Source organism: Bidens hawaiensis, unplaced genomic scaffold (assembly GCF_021521415.1).
Source record: "Bidens hawaiensis isolate Kalapana, Puna unplaced genomic scaffold, B.hawaiensis_p1.1 tig00051294_1, whole genome shotgun sequence".
In the NCBI taxonomy this organism is placed as follows: domain Eukaryota; kingdom Viridiplantae; phylum Streptophyta; class Magnoliopsida; order Asterales; family Asteraceae; genus Bidens; species Bidens hawaiensis.
This window is the reverse complement of record NW_027499183.1, coordinates 62,690-80,445: the sequence shown is the minus strand read 5'-3', so window position 1 is coordinate 80,445 and position 17,756 is coordinate 62,690. Positions and strand designations below refer to the sequence as shown.

Here is a 17,756-nt window from a genome sequence, read left to right as displayed (position 1 = left end):
AAAATTTTTAATTATTTAAACCCAATAAAAAACTCTTTTACTCAAGACCTAAAATTTTTTCCGTCTTCAACCCTAATTTTTTTAACGATCCTCAGAGACGGCACTGCTCATTAATCATACCACGACTCCCTAAAAGCCCTGTTCAGTGAAAACAAAAGCCTACCGGTCGCTGCTAGCACCATTTAGTGAAAACAGAAGCGACAATTTTCAAACGAACAAATGAAAACCATGAGTAAAAGAAGACTAGAATGAGTGACCCACCACCTTAACAATCCCACGACTCCCAGATAGCCCCGTTTAGTGAAAACAAAAGCCCACTAGTCACTGCTAGCTTTGCTCAGTGTAAACAGAAGTGACACTTTTCAAACGAACAAACGAAGGGCCAAACGAACAAATGAAAACCATAACGAGTAAAAGATGACTAGAACGAGGGACTCACCTCCTTAATCAGCCACGAGTCCCAGATAGCCCCCGTTTAATGAAAACAAAAGCCCACCACTCACTGCTAGCCCTGTTCAGTGAAAACAGAAGCGACACTTCTCAAACGAACAATTGTAAACCACAACGGGTAAAATAAGACCAAGATGAGGAACTCGCTTCCTTAATCATCTCATGAGTTCCTGATAACCTCGTTTAATAAAAAAGGGAGGAAATAATGTAATTATTGAATGAGAGTTGTAGACTTTTTATTATTACTTTACTTTTTACAACATTCTTTATTAATGACGGGGACGTCACGTGTCATATAACGCCCATGTACAAAAAGGGGAGCTGGAAATCCACACTAGATTCGTTTCTTTTGTAAAACGACACTCTTTCCAAAAGCAGTAATCACTAATAATAATAAACCTCCAAAACCGTTAAAAGTACCACTATTCAAAACCCTAGATTCAATTCATGATTCTGAAACGTATTCTTCTCTTCATATTCATCTTCCTCTACACCTTCTACGATAACTGGCTTCCAACACCCTCTTGCACCCTTGTTCCAGGTCCAAACGACCCACAAATCAACACCCTACAGGTTGAAGATGAGCTCAAGGTTATCATGGTTGCTGATTTGATGTTACCGGGTCGTGAAACTGGATCTGGGTACTTGGATATGCAGTTTATGGAGTTCTATTTTGCCAGGTTTTTTAAGGTGTGTTGGTTTTTGAGGTGCACACCAAGTGTTTGATGAAATGATTGTGTGAATGTTGTTATGTTTATAATTAAATATTGGGTACCCTTTTGGTTTTTGAAGTTGATTATGAAGCTGGTTATGATCTTATATTGGTTCGGTTGTTGAACTGCACAACAAGTGTTCGATAAAATGATTATATCAATGATCAGTGTTGTAGAATTTACTAGGTGCTAGTAGGTCGGTGGGGTACTGGCTAGCGATCAATCGGATTGAAATTTTTATTCAGTTACCACACACACACACACACATTTTTATATGTTATTTACGGAGTTTGGCCAGAAGTTGGCTGGCGGTTTGATCCGACTTGGCCGATTAGCTAAAAATTAATCAGTTGACCTTTGACTACCAACTAGTCGGCCATTTTTTTCCCGCTTTTTCCAACATTGTCAATGTTGATAATAATCTGATAAAAAATTGGGCACCCTTTAGGTTGATTAGCGATTGAGCTTGATTATGAAGCTGGTTATGGTTTAATTGTTGAATAACACACCAAGTGTTTGATTAAATGATTATATCGATGCTCATTATAGTCCTGATAGAAAATGGGATGCTCTTATGGTTTTTGAACTTAATTATGAAGCTAGGTCCGGATCCTATATTGGTTCATTTGTTGATAATAGTCTGATAATAAACGGGGTACCCTTTTGTTTTTTGAACTTGATTATGAAGCTAGCTGTGCATCTTATATTGGTTCAATTGTCGATCTAACTGTGCTCTAAATTTCTAATAATATTGATGTTTTCCTTTGAAGGATTCTGACATTTGAATTCTTGAAGCATCATAATCTGATCTTCACATGTTAATATTTCAACCAGAAATCATTTGAATTCTTGAAGCCTGATATGCTGATTGTATTAGGAGACTTATCTTCTCAAGGATCAAAACTGAGTCAAAGAAAATGGTCATACGTGGTGCAACAATTTCACAACTTATTGGGCCCGTTTCTTGATCTGACGTATCATGTTGTTCCTGGAGATAGAGACATTGGAGAATGCAGTAAGCTGAATGAACTATCTGCTAATAAGATAAGTAGAAGTTTTCCAGGTTTGGATTCTTCCGGTTGTGGATCGTTTGATATTGGAAATGTTAACTTTGTTTCGCTTAATTCAGTGGCGTTATTATGTGGAAACAATGATTTACGGTTTAGTGTTGAGAAGGCGCTGGAAACAGAACATTTAGAGTTGCAAACAGAAAATAAAAGAGTGACAGATGTGATTAACGAGTCTTCTGGAATCAAGATTCCTAAATATGAGTTTCATTGGAGAGAAAACACTATGTTATCTGGATCGGGTCCTGTGCTATTGCTTCACTTTCCGTTGCATCAAACAACAAACAATGTTCATGATGAAAACTTTGGAAGCACGCGCGATAAAGCAGAACCGTTGAGAAAAAGGTAGTATTAAATATCTAGAGAAAAACAGGGCTAATTGACTAATATTACGCCTGTAAACGAGCTGAACACGAATGAGTATGTTTGTGTTTGTTTAACTTAGCCGACCAACGATTGAACACGAAGAATTAAACAAACTAGGTTTTCTTGTTTGTGTTTGTGCGTTAAGAAAACGAGCGTGTTCATGCTTGTTTATATTCATTCGTTAACACTATGAATGAACTGTTCACGAATGAACATAACTGAGCTAAAACCGACTAAAAAGTAAATGTGAATGTCAAATATGTTGGGCCGAAAAAGTTATTAAAATCAGCCTAAATTGTAATGGGCCTAGAAATTTAAATGAATATATTGACGAACGAACTTAGATGAACATAGACGGACGAATTTTAATGAACGCAAATGAATGTAAACGGACGAAACGAATGTAAATAAACGTTCACGAACCAGACATGTGTTCATGTTTGTTTGTTTTAACTAAATGAAGAAAGTTTTTTGTTCATGTTTGTTCGTTCAGTAGATAAATTAACTTGTCAAATGGTCCTAAATGTCTAATTTGTTTACAGGTCTAAAAATGGTCCAATCTCACGTAGTACCCTGTCATGATATTTTAGGCCACTACCTCAAAATTTTTATTTTTATTTTTAACCCATGATGGTTTTTTCTAGGTTAAAAAGTTTGGTTACTTAGGATAGGTTTACACCAAAGTCGGTTAGCTTATCATGCAATTAGCCCTGTATTTGTCGTGGGCCAAGTGCATTACGGGTCTTTGATATTTTATACACATGTGAAATATAAACGCGTTTGATGTTTTATCTAACATAACTTGAACCTCTTTAGGCAATCGGTTGAGGATGGACCGTATGAGTTATCACAAACGCTTCCATCAAATGCTACTGAATATATATTCCATGCTCTTAAGCCCAGGTGATAGTCTTTTTTGGTTCTTGATTCTTAAAATATAGTTTCTTTGTTTTTGATTCATAAAATAACAATTTTTCGGTTCTTGATATATATATAATAGAATTTCTTTTTGTCCTTGATTTATAAAATATAACTTTTTTGGTTTTTGATTCATAAAATACATTTATTTTGGTTCTTGATTCACAAAATTTTATAAAATATTCTGTTTTGTTCTTGATTCATAAAATATAACTTTTTTGGTTCTTGATTCATAATATACAATTTTTCTGTTCCTGATTTATAAAATATTAAATTTTTTTGGTTCTTGATTCTTAACTTTTTTTTTCTTGACTCATAAAATATAATTTATTTGGTTCTTGATTCATAAAATATAATTCTTTTCTATTCTTCAGAATGATTTTCAGTGCACACACTCAAACATTTTCGGATCGCGTTCATCCAGACGGGACCCGGGAGATAGTTGTACCCGCCATGTCGTGGGATGCAGGAAAAAACCCTGCTTTTGTCGCTGTAACTTTTAGAAGAAACGGTACTGTTGCTATCGTTAGCCACTGCAGGTTAGCTGGAAAATTGCATGTAGTACTGTTATATACATCTCTTTTTGTTATCTTCATATTAACTGTCAAACATCCTTAAGAAGCTGATATCAACCTTGTTAAGGTTGTTTCTTTCATAGTATTCTGCCATAGGACTGTTTTTTTTTAACGTCGTTTGGCTTGTTCTTGGATGTTGTATACTAATCGGCTGTTTTTAAGCCGCTTATTTTTGAAGTAATTTGTTAAAAGAAAAGGGGGTTAGTGTAAATGAGATCTTGATTTTGATGTATAACTTTTTATTGATGGTTATTCAAAGAATTGCTGTTTGTTTGGTGTAATTAAATAAACAAATGAATTTAAAACATGAAAATTAGATTTTAATATTCTAAACCATGATCTATTGGCTGATGATAATTCATACTAAAAGTTTGGTTTTAGTATTGGCCATTGACAATCCTAACTTTCACTTTTCTTGTTAAGAACAATCTCATTAGCATAATCATCAATAATTTACACTTGATTTCGCTTGCGTTTTGCGAGTTGAACATATCACATATGGACTATCATTGGCCAATGGGTCATAATTTGGATTATTAGAATCTAGTATTCCTAGAAAACAATCGTTTTACTTATTCTAGCAATCTTTAACAATGAGGTTGTATGACAATCTTGTGCTTAATCATTGAGAGACCTGACTAATTAAGAGGCAACTTATGTATCATTAAACATGCATTCAAACTTACCTTAGAAGACTTCATGAACCATTAAGAGGTATCATTTAGTAAACCAAACATATTCTATCTTGATACTTCTAAGGCTCTAACTTATTCAAAGGCAGTTTTTTATTGAAATCATTAAAATGCTACTAAACAACCGTGTCTATAGACTTGATGTGCTTCAAAGCCACAAGTCAAGTTTGTTGTGATTAGATAACTAAAAGTAGGTTTGTGGATGCCATGGCATTGATGATATATAAAACATATATATATGCTGTGCACATGTGTGGGTGATTTAATTCCCAACAAGAAAACACAAAGATGAAAAAGACAGTTATACCCTTATAAGACAAATTAGGGGATTTACCACTAAGGCTGAGGGGTGCGGAGCGCGAGAAGGGGCGCGAAAGCCCTTCCGCTCGCGCCCAGGGGCGCGAGCACCACACCACCGAGGCGCGAGAGGGGCGCGAGCGCGGAAAAAGAGGCAGGCGCGGATGGGCTAGCGGCTGGGAAGAGCGTGGAGGGTTCTTGGGTTGCGTGAAAAGAGCCGTTGGGCTCGTTTTTTATTAAAAATTTTTTTTTTTTTCTCTATATAACATAAATCAAAAACAAACCAACAACAATATAACATACAATCTTTTCTCTCTATTAAACCTATATCAAACCCAAACCAACACTAATATCACATACCAATATCACATACCAATATCACATACCATACCCAAAACCCAAAATCACCCCATCTTTCAAACCTTTTTTAAAAACATGGCTGGAAATTGGTACCCAAACCTAGATTCAGATTACAGTTACGACGATTTATGGTCGGCACCGGACCAAGCGATGTTTTATTCGGGGTCGCAACAATCAACCGGCTTTCAACCATCCAACATACAACCGTCTCCTAACTTTGTAGTTCCGGAGACACAAGAACCAGAAGGTGAAGCTGCGGGACAAAGAAGACGCGTCCACCGGAAAAAACAAGTTGCAATGGACGGGTCGGGTTCGGGTTCGACTGGAAGGACGAAACGGAAAACCACTCCGTGGTCATCGGATGAGAAGGAAGCCCTGTGTCGGGCTTGGATAGTCATTTCTGAGGATCGGCGTTGCGGTAATTGTTTTAACGTTTTTAAAAATGATTTTTAATAAAAAAGTTAAATAAAAAAGTTAAATGACTTACAAATTTATTTATGCATTTTGCAGCGGACTACCAAAAGAGCAAGGTCTTTTGGACAAAGGTTAGGGAGACGTTCTATTCGCTCGTTGGGAGTACAGAGCGGACCGCCGATATGATTTCGGGTCGGTGGACCGAAATCAGAAAATTTGTCGGCTTGTTTACTAATCTGTTCAACAGGAACGCCGGTCGTATGAGACCAAGTGGCAGTGACGATTTGGCGGTTTATAATTTCATTGTCGAAGAGTGGAAGCAGGAGTGCCTGCGGAGGTATGGGACGGTGAAGACGTGGGACGGTGTAAAGGTGTGGGAGAGGTTGAGAAGGTGTTCTAAGTGGGTTGAGCTGGTGGCGCCGGACCTTGATGCGGAAGTAGGGCCGAAACGGACTAAAACTAGTTCGTCTGGAGCGTATAGCACTTCCGCCGGGTCGGATTGCCGGGTTGGATTCGACCTAAACGTTGCGGGGGAGGAAACGTCTTCACCGCCGAGGAGGCGGCCATTGGGAAGGGACGCCAGGGGCAAAAAACCGGCTGAGGGGGAAGCCGTAAATATCAACGATCTTGTTGAATCCCTCAATAAATTCAACAAAACCATGGAGGTGGTCTCTAATGACAAAAAGGAAAAAAAAAGAATGAGAGATTTGGAATTCCTTACAAGAGACTTCAGTAACCTAAATCCGGTCGACCAAATGCTGATGGAAAAACAAAAGGAACGTATCCGGAAGAGGTTGATCGAAGAAGACCAAGCCGAAGAATAAGAATAATGTTTTTTTTAGTACTTTAATTTTTTTTTAGATATTAATGTGTTTTTTTAATTAATGTGTGTTTTTTTAAATAATTTATGAGTTTTTTTAATAATACGTTTTTTTAATACATTTATAAAAAAATAAAAAAAAAACCGCTCGCGCCCCCTCTCGCGCCCCTCCACACCATGTCCCGGGGCGCGAGCACCACAACCAACACCCATCTTATCAAGTTTCTCTCTCTGCCACACGTCACAATATTATTGGCTGGCGCCCCCACTCGCGCCCCCTCTCGCGCCCCACACACCCCTCAGCCTAATGTAAATTATGGTCATAGTAAGAGCCAAAACTATTACAAAGTCTCAAAAGTCAAAACTAAAGAAAATTAAGTAATTTGTAATACTTAAAAGATTAATTTTTTAAAAATAATTCATGATGCTTGTAGTTTTTCTCAGGATGTTCATGATGTTTGATAGTTTTTTAGAAGTTAAAACAAAGCGTAAGCCAAAGGTTAGTAACGATTTTGTTAAGTATAAACTAAATTATAGTTTTGACTAATATTTGTTTTCACCGCCTTTTTTTTGGTTTTCTAACTATATTTTTCTCCTATATGGGACTAAATGAACCGATTATATACCAAAGGGCATTTGACCTAATGGTTATTGGTGCATCATAACTCATAAGGAGCTTCCTATTTTTAACGTTAAAGGTTTGAAACCCATGCTAGAAATATTGGTGTAATATTATCAGGAGTAGATTATATTGCCGTCTAAATAAAAAAATGACCGATAGATACTACGAAGCGGGAAATGGCCGAGAAATGCCATCATTGTTTTCTTCTCAAGCAAACTCTCCCAATATTGCTATGATTTCAATATGCTTTTGATACTACAATTAAAATTAATAAAGACTTATCCTCACGATCACTCATGGTTAGGTAAACACGCATGAAAAAATAGTTAGATATTTATTTAATTTGCAAGCCCTAAGATTGTACAAATAAGAGAACATTAAAAAGTATCCGAAGCACTACCGGAAATAGCCTAACTAGTGTAAGTTAAAAAAAAAGTAAAGAATCATAAAGCCTATTATCTTATAATCGGGTTTTTTGCTATCAATTTTTGATCAGAACTGATAGTTCACTTTAAAATTTTAAGTTTTAAGTTGATAGACTAAAAATTATAATAAAGGCTAACCACAAAATAAAAGAACAAAATTTTAATAACAAAAATTGTGTCTTTATGGGGTTTGAGACTTCTAGCACATATTTATTACTTCATATATATTAATTATCAGGATTGTATATTGTATATATATTCTATTTTAAAAGAATAGTTGTAGAGATATGATCCAGATTTATGGGTAAAACCTAACCCATATTATATTCGTGGATCACAAAAAGACAAAAAGAATATTTATCTTCATCCAATAAAATGCATAGTGTCACTAATTCACTATCACGTTCTGTGAGACCGTTCGCCGTGTGGGGACGCCAACAGTGACATTAACCCTAATTCACCTAGCTACATAGTAAAGACGAAGAACTCATGTATGCTCTCACTCTCACTAGTATTCATGCTCATACTCAAGTACAAACACAATTTATGTTTCTCTAAACAACCAGATACTTATTTCACGTCAAGTGGTGGTCCCCATCCTATGAAGAGGACACTCATCAAGAACACGCTCAATTATAACAGAGTTTTGAACACTGTTTATCTCATATTATGAATTCTTCCTTTTTCAATAACAAAATTATACAAATTCTTTGTAATTCTTTTTTATCTATGATTAAGTCAATAGTATTTTTCTTATCTTCCACATTTTTAATTCTCATCATAAAATATCGAACTTCAACCTATGAAATAGTGAAATAAAATAATACATAGATTAATCTTAACTTCAATAAACATTTTTAATTTTCACAAAAAAAAATCATTTTCTAAAAAATTGTGTGATCATCCATACCCGTGTTGACGTGTCGCAATCTCATTGGCATTATGACTTTTCCTCTATATCTTCCCCATTAAGCCTTGATAAACCCTCTCCCCATTTTACCCCTACCCACCTTCTCCCACAGCTCCAAACCACCAGTGGCAAAACCGTAATTAAACCCTTAAATCTGCCCATTTGATTCACGCGGTATATACACAGAATTATAACAGTCTTTCTCTCTCTTTTTGAAACCCACTACCCACTTTCCTCTTTATCAATTTCAGCTGACGTTTTCACTCTCATATAACATCATAAATCCAATCTTTTTCACAAACCCATCAATAATATCCCAAGATTTCCAAAACCCATGTTTTATTTTCCTCAATAATCACTTTTTTCATCACAAATTCTGAATCTTTTTGGTCAAAAGTTGGTTAAAAATCCAGTCTTTTCACAAACCCATCAATATTATTCCAAGATTTCCAAAACCCATGTTTTATTTTCCTCAATAATCACTTTCTTGATCACAAATTTTGAATCTTTTGGTTAAAAATTGGTCAAAATTGGTTAAAAATCCAATCTTTTTCATAAACCCATTAATATTATTCCAAGATTTCGAAAACCCATGTTTTAATTTCTCTCATAATCACAAAGTTTGAATCTTTTTGATAAAAAATGGAGGTTTTGCCTGTGAAATCGCTGCCGGTGGGTTACCGGTTCAGACCCACTGATGAGGAGCTTGTGAATCATTACTTGAGGTTGAAGATCAATGGATTTGATAAGGAAGTTAGTTGTATTCGTGAAGTTGATGTTTGCAAGAAAGAGCCTTGGGATTTACCCGGTCTGTGTTTTTATTTAATAATATTAATTATTATTATCTTTTTTTGGGTGTTTCAAGATTTGGAATCTTGATAATTTGGGGATGGTTTTGGAATTGATTATTATAAAGGTATTTAATTAGATTGACTGCAGATCTGTGTTGCAGAACTTGCTAGACCTCAGTACGGTTGGGTACTGACTAGCGATTAATCGGATAAATCGGATTGGAATTTTATGTAATTTATATAATATTTGTATATATGAATATATGTGAGGGATCATGAGACCTAGAAAACTCCATAGAATATATTGCATATATGCAGTACTATATGATGCATATATGTGGTATATGCTGCATATATACAGAATATTTTACTTCACATATGTAAGTACTATGCAATACATATATGTGGTATATGCTGCATATATACAGAATATATTACTTCTTCATCATCATCATCGTACTCAGTATATCCCACTAATAGCAAAGCTATGGTAGGGTCTGAGGAGGGTAAGATGTAGACAGCCTTACCTCTACCCCACAAGGATAGAGAGGCTGCTTCCGGTGAGACCCCCGGCTCGATAGTAGTTTAATACATATATGTGGTATATGCTGCATATATACAGAATATATTACTTCTTCATCATCATCATCGTACTCAGTATATCCCACTAATAGCAAAGCTATGGTAGGGTCTGAGGAGGGTAAGATGTAGACAGCCTTACCTCTACCCCACAAGGATAGAGAGGCTGCTTCCGGTGAGACCCCCGGCTCGATAGTAGTTTTGCATCAAGCCTTGGACATAAAGGCACATAACACTCAACCATCCGGACACCGGCTGATTGGTGCATGTACCCTTGTCTTTCGGCTATCAGCGCCACCACATGATGCCTGATTAACCTTCCGTCACTTTTAACGTTATTTTCACGAGATTAGTAAAATAACGTCAAAATTAGTGCAATTTCACTTTTGCCCACCCGAGGGTTCTGTGGTTCACACATATACATTACATGCGCGCACCGCAAGCAGGGCTAACAGAATATATTACTTCATATATGTAATATGAAAGTTCTTTAGTTCTCTTACAAAGAATGAGTTTTTTCATGATTCTTTTCATATAAACCATGATCCGATTGCCTTTCGGAAAGTAATAATAATAATAATGTTAAAAAAAATTTGATTTTTGACCGATTAATGTCACCGATTAGCTGCAGACTAATTCTTCTTCTTTTTTTTTATGAAAATGTTGCAGATTTGTCGGTGATTGAGTCGATAGACAACGAGTGGTTCTTCTTTTGCCCGAAGGATCGAAAGTACCAGAACGGACAGCGATCTAATCGCGCTACGGAGTCTGGGTACTGGAAGGCTACTGGAAAAGATCGAACAATCAAGACGAGCAGGGGGAATAATGTGATCGGGAAGAAGAAAACGCTTGTGTTTTACACCGGACGAGCCCCTAAAGGCGTGAGAACTCATTGGGTTATTCATGAGTATTGTGCTACTGAAAAAGAACTTGATGGTACTCATCCTGGACAGGTGTGTATTATGTTGATATTGTGATTATTATTCAAAGTTTGAAGCTTTAGTTATTAATAATGTTCTTGTTAACTATAAAGTTTGAAGCTTTGGTTATTAAAATGTTCTTATTAAGTGGTTTTTTATATATAAATTTTGAAGTTTTGGATAATAAACATGTTCTTGTTGATTGTGATTTTGTATAAAGTTGAAGCTTTGATTATTAACATGTTGTTAATTGGGATTTTTTTTTAAAAGTTTGAAGCTTTTGATTGTTAAATATATACTTGCTAGTTATTTTTATATAAAGTTTGAAGCTTTTATGCATAAAGTAATGGAATTTGTTGTGAATTTGCAGAGCCCATACGTGCTTTGTCGTTTGTTCAGGAAGAATGATGGTGAAAATGGTGACGGTGTTGATGTTGATCGTTGTGATGCATCACCTCTTTCTGCTGTGAAATCTTCTACTGAAGATGGTCCATCAGAGCTTGTAACTCCGGTTTTGACCGGTCAACCGAACCAGCAACCTTCAAGCGTTCCGCCTTTGAAAATGGAAGATTTTGAGAAAAACGATGCCTTTCTATATAATCTCCCAAAATATCAAATGGTATGTCATGAGTACTTCAGTTATTTACTTATCTTGTTTATATGTTCTTGATTTCTTGATTTTGACTTTGGCTTTGAATATGTTTTTAGTCGGAAGACTTTGATCTCGAAGAAGCTCTAAAAACTTTCTGTGACGAGTCGCCGGTACATTTCGATTCAAAAATGTTCTCGCCTATGCATCCGCAGATGCAATTTGCAGAACTTGGTCCTGCGTATTTTAATAACCATGGAATTATGAACTCTGGAAATGAAATAAATGGAATGCACAGTCAACCGGAGAAGGATGATATTGATTTCTGGAGCAGTATGTTAGTTGAATCAGATCAGCTTTCTTTGAACGAGTCTGGTTACAATGGTGGGTCGGTTGGTCAAGCTTCAGTTCCTGTTAAAGAAAATGAATATAGTGGCGAATCAGACGGTGAAGTCATGCAAATACGAGGAATCATGTCAATGCAGGTACATTATTAATATTCATTGCATGCACATAAAATGTTGTTTAGTTACTAAGTTAACCATGTGCTATATTTTTTTAAGCAAGTATGGTTAATTGTTATGACAAAAATATGAAAACTTGTTACATATTTAGTTACAACACGCTCATAAGATGTCGTTTAGTTACTAAGTAAACCTTGGTTACATGTGTTTTGTAGCCGATAAGTAGAGGTTTTACTTTCCAGCCTGAAGTTTTTGAAACTGAGGTTGGTCAAAATATCGCGGTCAAAGCCGATTCTTGCAGCAGCACCAACAGCGAACATAATTACGATACAGGAATCAAAATAAGAAGCCGCTCGACACAGAGTGGTGATAATGGTGCAACCTTTAACATTCAAGGAACTGCACCGAGAAGATTTCGTTTGCAGACGAAGCTACAAGCTGGCCCAGTCACCACTCGTTGTACTGATAACAAAAAAGAACTTGAGCAGAATCCAGTTAAGGTAGTTTTCAAATTTTCAACATCTTATCAAGTTTTGAAAATGTTATCAAACTTTTAGATTATATTAAATTTTCAAGATTTTAACTCTGCGATGAAAAAGTTTTGATTTTGAAACTGGGGTTTGCAGGAGAAAGAAAACCCTTTTAAGGATTTATCAAATTTTCAAAATTTTATTAAATTTTCAAGATTTTAATTCTCCAATGAAAAAGTTTTGATTTGAAACTGGGATTTGCATGAAAAAGAAAACCCTTTATGAATTTATCAAATTTTCAAGATTTTAGCAATTTTTTTTAGATTTTATATGATTTTCAAGATTTTAACACTCCCATGAAAAAGTTTTGATTTTGAAACCGGGATTTGCAGGAAAAAGAAAACCCAACTGCTAGTGATGCTGTTTCCACAATTCATGGAGAATGTGATCAAGATTTGGTTTCACATGTGAAGCCAAAAGCGGATTTTGTTCTCGGGATTCGCGTGCATATGCATATGGTGCTTGTGGTTCTGGGCTTGTGTGTAGCAAGTGTAGGGATTGTTAGTTTGTGGAAGTGTTTTTAACATATTATGGAGTTTTGTAGGTTGATAATGTGACTGATTATTGTGAATTAGTAGGCTTTGTTATGTTTAGAGGACGTATTTACCTTTTTCCGACTTTATTATATGTTGGTGGTTTGTAAATGAGTTGAGTCCAAGCTTTTTTAGTCTGGTTTTCTTAGTTTATGTGTTAAACCTGGCCTTTTTTGGTCAATTCTAATAAAGTTATAACTATATTTATATAGTTATGAGATCGTTTAGACTCATGAATCTGTTTAAAAAATTAGAACATTTTACGCTTGACTGACGTAGACTAAATATTGATTTTTGTTTGAATGATAAAATGATACAATGATCATGTGACTGATTATTGTGAACTAGAAGGCTTTGCTGTGTTTATGAACTTATTTACTTTTTCCGACTTTATTATATGTTGGTGGTTTGTAAATGAGTTGAGCCTGAGGCATGATTTTCTTGGTTTGTGAATCTTAAGCTTGCCTTTTTTTATTTCTATAAATTTTTGTCAATTCTAATAAAGTTCTAATAAAGTTATGACTTATGAGGTTGTTTAGACTCGTGAATCTGCTAAAAAAAAGTTGAAACTCTTACTAGTCGGGCCCGGTCATTATACATTTATGAGTAGCTTGGCGCCTTACATAGCTTATAGCTATACTCCAATAGTGTTTTTTGTTTAAATGATGAAGATATGTGATCTATCTCTTCTAATAAAAGACTACCACTTTTGCCACTTGTCAATACCATAGTCCTTCTCACCTTTTTTTAACCAGTTTTCATATATGATCCTTGTCTTTTAAGTCATTTCAGTATATGACATTAAAATTATTGGTTTATTCCAACTAAATTCGTTACCACATATAATAAGTATTCTCTATATGGATTGACAAGAGACAATTAGTCATAAGTGTTTATTATGGTTTATATTCAAAATAATAAACAATAAACATTCGATTCATAATATGTGGAATGAGAACAATCAACTTGGACTAAATCATGATAACGTCAGCGGCTAAGGCTTAGCCTTTAATACCTAAAAATACATATGATTTTAAAACTAAAAGTTTTCAGGTCGACCAGAAACCTAGAATTCAGACCCAAGAGCCAACCCGAATTACTTCGGTTCAGGTTCTGGTTAGTATTTTCTTGGGTTCGAGTTTCTCGGGTCAGGTTAGTTTGGGTTCAGGTACGGGTTTTCTTGGGTTGGGTTGTATGTTACGGGTAAAAGTGACAGCCATACTTTCAACAATTATATATAAGAATCACTACATTCACTTTATCAACTTTAAATCTTATAATATTCTTCTAACTCAGAATAATCACTATTATTTGAACATGGTTTTAATGTTAGTATGTATTTTTCATTTTCCTGGCAATTACATTCATATGAAACAAACAAACAAATCATTTTGTTATATTTAAATTTTTGGTTTTTATTTTGTTTGATTAATTAATTTTTAATTGTAAAATATACGAATATAAAGTTAATTAAAACATTTGTCATACACAGAATATTAATAACAACAAATTTATCATGATCAATCAATTTCAAATCGTAAAGATTCTAAGGATGATTATATCATCAAAGTTCAGGTATATGGTTTTGAGATAATCATGTTTCTTTTATAAACATGAGCAGATATTCTCAAATGACATGATATTTTATGTGTATGAATATTTTTTTATTAGTATCATAGATATATATTATCATTCATCTAGAGTTAGTATTTACTTGGAGAACTTTTTTTGTCACACGGACAACTATATATAGCTATATCAAAAGTTATAAGCAGGCATATATGTTACTTTATTAATAGCTACAAGCAGACATGGACTAAGATTTTGATTTTTGATAAACAATGTATATCTGCTAATACAATCACAAATGTAGTGTAAAAGGAAGTTTTTACCTATTTGTAACATATTTGTGTAATCTTAGTTATGTAATTTATGTAATTTTAATTTAATTGTAATTGTATTAACAATATATAATCAATTTCTTGAATGTATTTCACTTAATAATCAATGTTTAAAATTTTTAACAATTACCCGTGTAATACATGGGCCTCAACCTAGTTGCTTATATATGTTTATATGACGTTATATCTTTTAGTAATTTATAAATGAGCTGTGCCCGAGCTTTTTATGCTAAGAGGTCTGGTTTTCTTGTTTTATATGTCTTAAACTCGGTTTGTTTGTCAATTCTAATAAAGTTGTAACTATATTTAAATAGTTATGAGAACGTTTAGACTCGTGAATCTATTTAAAAATTTTTTTACTAGTCGAGCCCGATCATTATACATTCATGAATCATGAGTAGCCTGGCTTATGCAAACTAGATATTGTTCTTTGTTTGAATGATAAAGATATAAAGATATAAAGATATGTGACTGATTATTGTGAATTATAAAGCTTTGTTATGTACTTATGTTTATATGACATATTTACCTTTTTCCGACTTTATTATCTGTCGGTGGTTTGTAAATGAGTGGAGCCTGAACTTTGCATAAAAGGTCTGGTTTTCTTGTTATATATATATATATATATATATATATATATATATATATATATATATATCCTAAACTCGGTTTGTTTGTCAGTTCTAATAAAGTTGTAACTATACTTATATAGACTTATATAGTTGTGAAGTCGTTTGAGCTCATGAGTCAGGTTAAAAGTTTGAAACTTTTTACGAGTCCGGTCCGGCCATTATAATGAGTAGCTTGGCTTACATAGTTACACCTAGGTGTATCTTTGTTTGAATGATATTATGATAATTGATAAAGATATAAAGATATGCACTTTTGTAAAGATTAGATTAGGCAAAAAGCTTTAAAAGGCAACACAATTATCAAATCCTATAAAGATGGTCCATTTATTGATATTGTCACATCACGTGCCATTTTATCTTTATTCCGTGAATATTCTAAATTACAATTTCAAAGTCCAAAACTCACATGATATTGTAAAGTGGTTGCTAAATTTAGCCAAAAAAGAAGTTTACTGGTAAAAAAGACAATAACACATGGAGCCTAAATATAATATAATATACTTTTGTTTTGTTGTCACATGAGTGCCAAATAATTGAAAAGTTTATATTCATGTTAAAATATGTTAGTTAAAATAACATGAAAAGGGTTAAATGATGGTGAGTGCTAATTTGAAATGTTGTATTTTCATGTACAAAGATGCAATGTCAAATATGAGTGAGAAAATAAAACATTTCTCTGGATTTTATTTGATTCAGACATGTTCTAAAAAGTCGAAATATTTCGAATTGTTTATTGACATGAAAGGTTGTGATCATTGCTCGAAGGAGGACTTATCTAATAGTTACTAATTTTATTCGGTGTGTAATTGTGTAGAGTTTATTTTAATAAGAAGACATATCATTTAGGATATTTTGAATACGGAACACCTTGTGAGTTAGGTGTTTTTTTTGTGTTTTAATCTTGTACTGTGTTATATGTTTACTATGTTATGGTTTCATAACATCTATTAACTTGATTTATAGATTTAGGCAAGGTCGTTTTTCGTTGTCTTCAATTGAATTTTAATTTTGTTATCTCGTGTTATGATGGATTATTGTTATTAGCTAGTGGAATAATAATGTTTCGAATATGAATATTTTCTATGGTTAATCGTAATTGAACTTCTTGAATCGGTTATGGCTTGCGATGGACATACCCGAAGACGAGCCAATCGCTATGGCAAACCTAGTGGTTGTGGCACTTATAGGATAAAAATCGAGTTGTGAAACACACAATTATTGTAAAAAGTCGAATTGTAGAAAAAAAAATAATAAAAATAGAAAATAAAAAAACACATGGGAAAGTTAAGATAAATCATTTTTGTTAATATTATTTATGAGTTCCATGGGAAAAGAGACCAAAGTGGTGGGGCAATCATCAATTTTCTTTTCATCCTCTCTACTAATTTAATATATTATTTATTGGTCAAGGCACAAAAAAAAATAAATAAAAAGAAAACTATTAAAATAGGTATAGATGAATTTTTGATTCTTTTGAATCCACCAAGGAATAATTATGATAAATCACCTTTGTTTTCATTTTCCACCAAGTTTTTATGAGGGTCGTTTTCTTTAGAAAAGATTAGGATCAATCAAAATCTCATACCCTACTCTCTATATGAAACATTGAAACACAAAAATAAACAGTCACATTTCTAACTATCTACTTTTGTCATTGTCGTATGAGAATTGAGAGTTATCTAGACCTTTATATTTGTTGATTTAGAGTTAATTCTGGTTTCAACGACTTTTCACCGTTTGAGGTATTTTGTGTTACTTGTATAGCATACAAGTGATTTCGTATATAATCATGTAACACAAACTTGTGTTCTGGGATCAAGAGTGAGCATGGGTTTTTCTTATGAATTAAGGTTTCATGTGACGCATAGCTGGAGAAAGAAAATAAGAATAGAGAAATTATTCACAAATAAGAAGAAAATTACTAAATTCTAAATGTTCAAAAAGATTACAATTGTGTCATTATAAGGGGGTTTTCTAAATTTACATGTTTGCCAAAATTTCGAAATTACAAAACAATCTTGGAAAGCTGAAATCAAGACATTATATAAGGACGTAAATAAGCCAGAATACATATAGAGCGAAATTTGGAAAATTTTGAAGCTTGCGAGAATTGGCTAATAGTCTTCTTTGGTGAAACTGGAGCTCCAAATGTTGGAAGTTGAGTCTGACAGCGGGAACAAATCTCCTA

At 34.0% G+C, this 17,756-nt stretch overlaps 2 protein-coding genes across 2 annotated transcripts; both read left to right on the top strand.

Annotated features, from left to right (window-relative positions):
- Positions 1 to 895: 895 nt before the first annotated feature.
- Positions 896 to 4,371, top strand: LOC143598943 (uncharacterized). The gene is made up of 4 exons (XM_077077026.1): positions 896 to 1,140; positions 1,998 to 2,575; positions 3,413 to 3,499; positions 3,889 to 4,371. The coding sequence occupies exons 1-4, from the start codon at positions 898 to 900 to the stop codon at positions 4,130 to 4,132; spliced, it is 1,152 nt and encodes a 383-aa protein (XP_076933141.1). The 5' UTR covers positions 896 to 897; the 3' UTR covers positions 4,133 to 4,371.
- A 4,299-nt stretch (positions 4,372 to 8,670) lies between these two features.
- On the top strand, positions 8,671 to 13,168 carry LOC143598944 (NAC domain-containing protein 91-like). The gene is made up of 6 exons (XM_077077027.1): positions 8,671 to 9,437; positions 10,669 to 10,952; positions 11,290 to 11,538; positions 11,628 to 11,993; positions 12,188 to 12,472; positions 12,835 to 13,168. The coding sequence occupies exons 1-6, from the start codon at positions 9,272 to 9,274 to the stop codon at positions 13,024 to 13,026; spliced, it is 1,542 nt and encodes a 513-aa protein (XP_076933142.1). The 5' UTR covers positions 8,671 to 9,271; the 3' UTR covers positions 13,027 to 13,168.
- The last annotated feature ends 4,588 nt before the right edge of the window (positions 13,169 to 17,756 follow it).